The sequence below is a fragment of the Micropterus salmoides genome, unplaced genomic scaffold, assembly GCF_014851395.1.
Source record: "Micropterus salmoides isolate LMB-PRFRI ecotype aquatic unplaced genomic scaffold, ASM1485139v1 Ms_hic_scaffold_9, whole genome shotgun sequence".
Classification (NCBI taxonomy): domain Eukaryota; kingdom Metazoa; phylum Chordata; class Actinopteri; order Centrarchiformes; family Centrarchidae; genus Micropterus; species Micropterus salmoides.
Window position 1 is genome coordinate 5,704,532 of NW_024044681.1, and position 9,255 is coordinate 5,713,786.

A 9,255-nucleotide genomic window follows, 5' to 3' on the forward strand; every position below is an offset into this window, starting at 1 on the left:
TTTCCACTATCGGCGCCAGCATCTTCGTTGATTGGCCCGCGCAACACCGGGTCAGACAGCTGATAAATCCAGGAGCCTCCTCCGGTCCCTGGTTAGCTTGCTCATCATCTTCGATCTTCTACAACTTCTTCACCCTGATTCTCAACCTGGCTCCTTTTGAATAGATGGCACATGTCTCAGTGAAGATGCCTCCCTCTCCTGTTCTTTGTTTCGCTCACTCATTTTAACTACTACAACTTTTCCCACAGTCCTCTCGATTCAGTGCTGGGTTATTTGATGACCAACGTTAAGGTCAGGTTGTTACGTTTAATTAATTCTGTTTAGATATAAAAATATCAAAGTGCTTTTAATTGGTCAGACATGATGTCAATATCTAAATTGGAAACAATAAAAACGTTTTTTTTTCTTCCCCTTTCTTGGGCCCCAAGTGCGCAATGCCCATTGGATAGTCCCATTATGTAGATCCTGATTCCTGATGGACTGAAGACTCAAATTCAAAATAGACCTCTCTAACAGCACTCTTAGCTGTGATGGACTCCACCTGTTGAACACTATTTAAATCAGAGTTTATGGATCTCTGAAGCTTCAACATGCCGTCTGTCAAGTTTCCTTTTTCAAGCTGCACAAACTTTTAAAATCCTTTATGTCCTTTAAAGAGTGTCTCACCTCTCTCAGTGATCAGATCCAGGTGATGTTTCTCATCATTGAACCATCCAGGTATCTCCACCCTGCACCCGTACCATCCAGCATCCGTCTCTGTGAGGTTCAGTATGGTCAGAGAAACATCACCTGCCTCCAGTCGTCCCAACTGATACCTGCTGGAAGCTCTGGTTATCACTTTATGTCCGTCTGTGGAGACGAGCTGGTCGCTGCAGCCTAAGGTTGGTATTTCACCTCGACCCCAGCAGACTTCCAGCGCTCCATAATAGGTGATGTCATATTTACAGGACAGAGTGACGCTCTGACCTGTTTGACCAACAACTGAGCTGCCGTCACTTTCACCGACTGTGGAGGCAGAAAGAAAGACAGAGTTTAACCGCTCAGTTCAGCAGCAGAGACCACAGCAAGTTTCTTTCTTTAAAATATCTCAGGCGTCAGATCAAAGTGTCAGCTTGTCTCGTTCTGTTAGTTCTGTTTTTAAAGATGCAACAAGCAGACAGCTGCCTGATATTTATCTGAGATTCTTCGCCTGTGACAGGTGGATGCTTCACTCTGTCCGTCTTTGCTGAACTGCAAATCAAACTCACTTTCTCACTCACTTACTAATGAAAAGTTCGACCCTAATCTGCTTCATCACTTTAAAAGAAACGTAATAAATAAATAAGGTTTGTAGAGTTTGAGTACCTGCGAGCAGAGCGAGCAGCAGAACGAGCTTCATGATGAACAAAGTCACACTGACAAACTGTGTTCACGCTCACACCACATTTAAACACCACAGCACACTGTAAAAAATGATCCGCTGCTGCTGCTGAACTAAAAACCACAACTTGGCTTGAGAAAATATGCACGTCACACTGAAATAAGAAAGAGTGGCTCACTTCCTGTACAGACAGCAGCTTCATGAAGCCTTCATAAAGTAACATTTGCATTTCAAACAAATGGCAAACTTATTAGCACATTTTAACAAAACTCCCTTCACCCTCATGCATCATGGGACGTCAACTTCCACTGGAAGCGTCTCAGAAGCATTTCAGCAGCGCAGCCTGCAGCTGTTAATGACTTGTTTTAATTTGTCCTTTTTGTGCTTCTACTACATTCTTCAAAATTTTGTCAAGCTTTCCAGCCAAGCAGGAACCTGCAGGTCTGAAAAGTGAAGCACCTTAAACCTGCGTCCTCTCCAGCAGCCAGCAGGGGGCGACTTAAACCTGCGTCCTCTCTAGCGGCCAGCAGGGGGCGACTTAAACCTGCGTCCTCTCTAGCGGCCAGCAGGGGGCAATTTAAACCTGCGTCCTCTCTAGCAGCCAGCAGGGGGCGACTTAAACCTGCGTCCTCTCCAGCGGCCAGCAGGGGGCGACTCCAGCGGCTGCAGAAAGAAGTGTGATTGTATAGAAGTCTGTGAGAAAATGTTTCTACTTGTCAGCTGATTTATTCCCTCAGTAAACACTTTCCAGATGAGTTTCTGGTCTCAGTCGCTAGTTTCAAGTCTTCTGATTTGCATTTTCTGATTTTGGTTTGCTCAACGTCACGCTGCCTCCTAGTGGACTCGTACGTTATTCTCCCTGTAAAAAAAGTGCATGTAAATGCTCTGTATTTGTATTGCGCCTTTCTAGTCTTTTGTGACCCCTAAAATCGATCAATCAATCCAACACACTACATCGCATTTACCCAGTCATACACTGAGCCTAAGTGCTCAAACTGAACATTCACACACATTCATACACATGCAGTTCAGGGATCAGTATCTGGCCAAGGACACTTTGACATGACAACAGCGCTCTACCTCCTGAGAGGGAGCCGCCCCAACAACAGGAAAGGAACAAACTGAAATGTGTTAATTCAGACTCTTGCAGACCACTGAAACCATCCAGAACACCTTAACCACCATCTAGTAATGCCTTAGCAACCACCCTAACAACTGTTCTACAGACGCTGCAAGAAAACCTAGATCCTAAGTCAAAATTATTACAGATGTGGTTTCTATCATAGAAATCTCATTAGAATATCCTAATTGTGATGATTTAACTCATATTTTAAGGCTATGACTAACTGAGCCTAAATTATAACATTGAGCTCATCCATATATTATTATACTTCCGCTCCAGAGCTTCTTTCTCTGCAGTGTACGGGGCCAACACACGAGGGCCAAATGGTTTTAGGGTGTGATGAGCACACCACTTCCTGTTGGCAGTACTTGGCATCAGCTGCTTGCTGTGTCTGAACCTCGGACTCTTTGAGTTTCACTTCTCCACTTCACCTTCTCCCATCTATCTTTTATCTGTGGTAAAAAGGTAAGTAATCTATAAGTAATCTAAAAAGTAATCTACAGTTTTATTTACAATAAATATTCTCCTACAAATATGTAAAGATTTAATATTTGAATATATATGTAGTCTCCAATATATATATATATATAAATCCCCTCTCAGCCCTTGCAGGGTGGTATGTGTCATCGTCAAGCTCGCCTCTACCAGAGGCCTGGGAGTTTGAGGGTTCTGCGCAGTATCTTAGCTGTTCCTAGGACTGCACTCTTCTGGACAGAGACCTCTGATGTTTTACCTGGAATCTGCTGGAGCCACTCTCCCAGTTTGGGGGTCACGGCCCCCGGTGCTCCGATCACCTCTGGCACCACTGTTGCTCTTACTTTCCACATCTTTTCTAGCTCCTCTTTCAGCCCTTGGTATTTCTCAAGCTTCTCGTGGTCCTTCTTCTTGATGTTGCTGTCCCTTGGGATTGCCTGGTGTGGTAGACCCCAGCCTCTATTGATGTTGTACTGAGTGCCTGTTCTTGTGCCGCCATGATTAGTGCTTCTGTGCTGTCCTTCAGTCCAGCCTTGTCCAGCCACTGCTAGGATTTCTTGATATCAGCCACTTCTTCTATTTGTCAGTGGTACGTTCCGTGATAGGAGTTGCTGTTTGCGGTTGTTAGAACAGTGAACTAGGAGTTGTTTCTTTGTCAGTGTTGATGGGTTTCGAAGCATCCATATATCCCACAGTCTCATCACACAGTCATATTTTCTGCTCTAGTCCATGAATGTCTTGTTCCAGTAGTCCATTTGTCATCAGGTTGCCCTGGTTCCCTAGCACCTGACGTGGACCTTGTTGACCCGGGCGACGTCTGAGCCGGTATGGCTCTTGCATTTGCGGTTTCACTCATGCCTGAGGTAGGCAAGTAGCACTAAGGACCTTGCCTAAGGGTCCACTGGCAAAGTCAGTTACTTCAACCACTGAGCTATCCAGGAGCGATATATATATACATGCATATATAACTGTTTTGATGTGTCTGAACAATGTTAGAGTGATACTACTTATTACATTTGATAAACGCCAACAGGCAACAGTGTTTATAACCTGCAGCTCAGAAATGATAATTGTGTCACCCGTTTACATGTGTTCATATGGGATGATATATGATGGCTCTCCTCATAGGTGCACATCAAATTTAAAACAACCCTACATAGTCCTGACAGACCACATAAATTTGGCCTACATTCAATCAGCTAAGACACTAAACTCACGGCGGACATGTTGGGCTTTATTCAGGACCTGGATGCAGCCCTGTGGTGTGTCGCAGCCCAGAACCCAAGCGCTTGGAGTGGAAACCTCGCTTGGGTTGAATACGCCCACAGAGCCCTCACCAGTGCTGCCACGATACTGTTCACCTGTCTTGTGTCCACTCCTGGGTCCATAAGGCAAACCTTAACACTGGATCAACAAACCTTTTGTTACACATGGATCATCCCAAGATGCACAAAAAAGCCTTTTGGAGCAGCACCCAACAGGATGTCAGCCACTTTAATTTGAAAGGCAATTTAGGCCTTTTTGTGCCATTTTCAGTCTCCATATTTTAACAAACTCCTCCTACAGAATAAATCGGATCGACTTCATATTTTTGCTGTGCAGTCTCAAGGCATCGATCACAAAAATTTGTGCTATGTGTGAGTTTTGGTTGAAGGGCGTGTCCATGGTGTCAAATATCGATGATTCATTATGACACTGGAAGGTGTTATAACTTTAGTGCACATCCTCAGATCTGCACCAGATTTTACATGTCCCACCCTGAACACATCCAAATGCCAATATTCACTCAACGTCAAGCCACCTACTGGCAACAGTAAGTGAGCCGTTTGTTGTAGTAGATAAACATGAAAACTGAACTTTCCCACTGAAGTCACATCACAATGTTATCTTTGAGCCGATTTAAAAAAAAACATGTTTATCTAAAGAATGTTTAACTTATTATTTATTTATTACATGTAGCTTCATCATGTCAATTTCTATTTTGGATGTGTGTCATGTGTCTGAGTGCTTTTGTTTTTTGAATCAGTTCCAAAGCTGAGGCCATTGATGCATCTGCTTCAAACATAAGTGATCAGTAAATCTACTCATCCATCAACTGTGTTGATCCCCAACTATTAATATATTTTATGAAACTTCTCTTTATTTAAATTGTAAAAACGTTTGTGTTTTTATAATTTAGTGAGTCTGTTAATCTCCGTCAGATAGTGGTGTCCACTTTCAGAAGATGATGAATGAATGAAATTTTTCTTTCTGATGATTTTGAAATAAATTTTATCACCACATTGATTTTGAGAAAAAAAAACTGCATTTTTACTTTTAGAAAAAACTAACTATTTTATTTACTGAGATTGGTTCAGCCTCCTGTCAGTCTGTCAGTCTGGTTCCTCCTCCAAACTCCTGCAGACGTATAAATAAATACATTAATAAGTGTCTTTAAATAACTGTCCATCTTTTTCTTTAATGCTGTGCAGTTAATAAAAAGTAAAAGTGACAGAAAGGCTGTCCTGATATTTGTGTTGTCATGATCTCATTTGGCCTCTTGAGGGCGACAGAATCTAAAACTCCATCATGTCTGAACAGAACAGCTGATGTTTGTCTTTTAGAACTGCTTGCTCGTGGTTTCAAAACTATGTCTCCTTAGTTCCTCCTCTTCAAACTCTTCCTCCTTGTCCTCGTTGTCATCCCTAAACAGGTGACCTGAAACAGCTTCTGGTTTTCCAGGTGTGGTTTGTGGTTTTGCTCGTTAAGTCATTGTTTTCAGAAATTATGTAATGTGTGAAGAGTTTGTGTAAGCAGTCATAAAAAAACTGTAAAATCAGCCGCCCCAGACGTGTATGTGTGTGTTTTTGTCTTAATATGCTTGTGGGGTCCTAAAGCCGTGATTTACTATCCTTGTCGGGTCTAAAAGCTTTGTGGGGTCCAACATGCTGGACCCCACACGTTTAAAGAGCTGTTTGAGTGTTACGATTTGGTTTTAGGATAGGGCTGTGTGATATGGCTGAAATGTTATCAAAATAAAAAGATTTCATATATAATTCGATATCAATAATTTTCAGGATAAATGTCAAGTCATTCATTCTTTCAAGTTTAAAGGCTGATATTTTCCCGTTGGTGAAAATTGAAGAAACCAGATGGTTAACTGTGTGGTTAAACTATTCTTTAATGTCAGAACGTGACAGACACTTGATGCCAAACATTAAATCACTTAACATATGTGAGGTAGAACATTTAAAACAATTATGATCAAATCTTTTTTCAAAAAATATGATAAGTAACTTTTTTCTGTCCCTTTTCCTCAATACAAAGTCTTAATAGAAAAAATAAGTGCTAATTTGTTTGTGATTCTAATGAATTTAATCAAAGATTTATTGACAATTTATTGAACAATTGTTATATTGCTATTGAGGAAAAGGGTTCAGGTTAGAATCAGGTTCCGGTTTGGCAGGCAGGTAGTTGTGACGGTTCAGGGTTAGAGGATTCATCATGTCAATGAGATGTCCCCTCAAAGATAGTAAGACAAACGTGTGTGTGTGTGTGTACTGACTGTAACAGGTGATCAGCAGCAGTGCAGGTATAAAGACGATGAAGGAGACTCTCAGTGTGTTTCCAACGAGGCTCTGCAGACTGTTTACCTGCTGGACAGGTGTGCTACACATCTGTCAACACACACACATTTTCACACACACTAAACATCAAGACAGCTGAAAGGTTTCATGTTCAGATCACAATATAATCAATATCAGTCAATATAACCCAAATAATAATCCTATAGTTACAGATAATGTTTGTGTCTCCTTCTCTTCATTCATAGATGGTTAATTTTGAGTTTCACACGACTCAACTTGCCGTGTTGTGACGGAAGTGTTGAAGTCGTTGTGGCGTTCACACTACGTGACTGATCGGTGACAGGGGGTCATACACTACACGAGCTGACAGCGGCTGTGTCACCCGACGCTGGTCTCCAAACCAGGTTTGGTCAAGAAAACACACGTAAAATGTGAAACGGGAAATGACGCGAACCTGCACAGGAAACAGCTGTTTGTTATTATAAAGACAAATAATCTGGTGAAAGGATGGATCAGCAGGGATCGTCCGAGCTACAGAGAGCTGGAGGGGAGTTAAAAGACTGTAGGTTTTGCAGAGAAAAGTAGCTGCCTGCTCTCATTGGCTGGATGTGGATGTGGAGTTGGCCGACTCCGCCAGATATTTGGCGTGCCGGATATCTATCAGACGTTGGCGATGTGTCAACCTGCCTCTTAGACCCCATCCCGACTAGGCTGCTTAAAGAGGTTTTACCCTTAGTCAGCACCTCTATACTAGATATGATCAATCTATCTTTATCAACAGGCTATGTACCACAGTACTTTAAAGTAGCTGTAATTAAACCTCTTCTGAAAAAGCCCAAACTTGATCCGGATGTTTTAGCCAACTATAGACCTATATCTAACCTTCCATTTCTCTCTAAGGTTCTGGAGAAAGCAGTTGCTAAACAGCTGTGTGACTTTCTACAGAGCAATAGTTTATTTGAGGATTTTCAGTCAGGATTTAGAGCTCATCATAGCACAGAGACAGCACTGGTGAAAATTACTAACGACCTCCTTATTGCATCAGACAAAGGACTTGTCTCTGTACTGGTTTTATTAGATCTTAGTGCTGCATTTGATACCACTGACCATCAGATCCTACTGTACCTGTGAGGAGAACGAGCAGCAGCATCAAGTCCAACCTGCTCTCAGTCTTCATGATCCACATCGAACACCTTGAAAGACTGAAGCAGCTGAAACACAGCGAGAGTTGGCGGCACGAATCCACGCTGAAGAGAAGCGTTCACGAGTAAGTGAGAAACGGTTTTCAGGTTTCAGCTTTAGAGTTCCGTTTGTATTTGACCACAAACAAAAGCCTGCAGAAACAGACACCCACTGAAGAGACACAGCAGCCTGAGGTTTGAGCTGGTGCAGGAGAGACACTCTGACACCACAATGAAGCAGTTACCTTTGGACTGAAGTGTTTCAGCTCTCTGTTTTAGTCCTTCACAGTGCAGATGGACGATGGTGTCAGCGAGTCAGGCTGTAGGTAAAATCTTTATTCCAGCCTGAGTAACACGTGTATCGGCTCTCGTGTTTTCACATCTCTATTTCCCCTCCTCGCTGTACAGAAACTGGCCCTTCAGTCTCTTTGGCGGGAGCTGAGACCCCTGAGTCAGCTGTTGGGATCACCGGGACCTCACAGAGGTCAGGTTGTTCATATGTGATCTTAACTTTTATCATGCGAGTCATTGAACTTTCCCAGGAACCCCCCAGAAAGTCTTAAAGTCTTGTGAAGTCAGCCTCCAGACCCAGCGGCAGCTTCGATTGGTCAATGACCTGTGACCTCAGACACCGGATTGATAAAACCAGCAGCACGAGGTCTGTGTTCTCTCTCTTCCCTCTTTGGCTCCGGTCCTCCGGAGAACACCGGCCGGTTTTGACGGCCGGCGTCCCAGCATGGCGTGCTTAGACCGGATTTCAAACAGGACTCTGTGATCTTGACACAAGGTCACAGAGTCCTGTTTGAAATCCGGACCTCAGGACCTCAAGTGGGAGCTGAACATCACCTCCCTCACCAAGAAGGCCCAGCAGAGGATGTACTTCCTGCGGCAGCTGAAGAAGTTCATCCTGCCAAAGACAATGATGGTGCACTTCTACACCGCCATCACTGAGTCCATCCTCACCTCCTCCATCACCATCTGGTACGCTGCTGCCACCGCCAGGGACAAGGACAGGCTGCAGCGCATCGTTCGCTCTGCAGAGAAGCTGATTGGCTGCAATCTTCCTTCTCTTCAGGACCTGTACGCCTCCAGGACCTGAACCCCTCCAGGACTCTGAGGCGAGCAGGAAAGATTGCAGCTGACTCCTCCCACCCCGGACACAAACTGTTTCAGACTCTCCCCTCTGGCAGGAGGCTGCGGTCCATCAGGACCAAAACCTCTCGCCACAAAAACAGTTTCTTCCCGTCTGCAGCCTCATCAGCAAGACCCGGGTCTCCCACTGACTCTCCCCCCTTTCAAATAATACAAATGTCTCTGCACATGTAAATATTATTTCATTTCATATCAGCACAAACCTGCACATATTTGTTGTTAATTGTTAATCTTTGTTGTTCTATATTTTTATATTGTCAATTTATATATTTATGTTCACAATACTCTCTCTGCTGTAACACGTCTGCACAACACAATCCCAGAATAATGCACATGGAAATATCTGCCACGTTGTTCTTTCTCTGCAAATAGTTGTATTATTTCTCTCTATGATTTTAT

The 9,255-nt window shown here is 43.3% G+C and overlaps 1 protein-coding gene across 1 annotated transcript; it reads right to left on the reverse strand.

Annotated features, from left to right (window-relative positions):
• Positions 1-631: 631 nt before the first annotated feature.
• Positions 632-8,378, reverse strand: LOC119895460 (hepatitis A virus cellular receptor 1 homolog). The gene is made up of 2 exons (XM_038708608.1): positions 7,649-8,378; positions 632-1,005 (listed from the first exon to the last, which is right to left on the reverse strand). Exons 1-2 carry the CDS (start codon positions 7,707-7,709, stop codon positions 632-634), a joined length of 435 nt encoding a protein of 144 aa, XP_038564536.1. The 5' UTR covers positions 7,710-8,378.
• Positions 8,379-9,255: the final 877 nt, after the last annotated feature.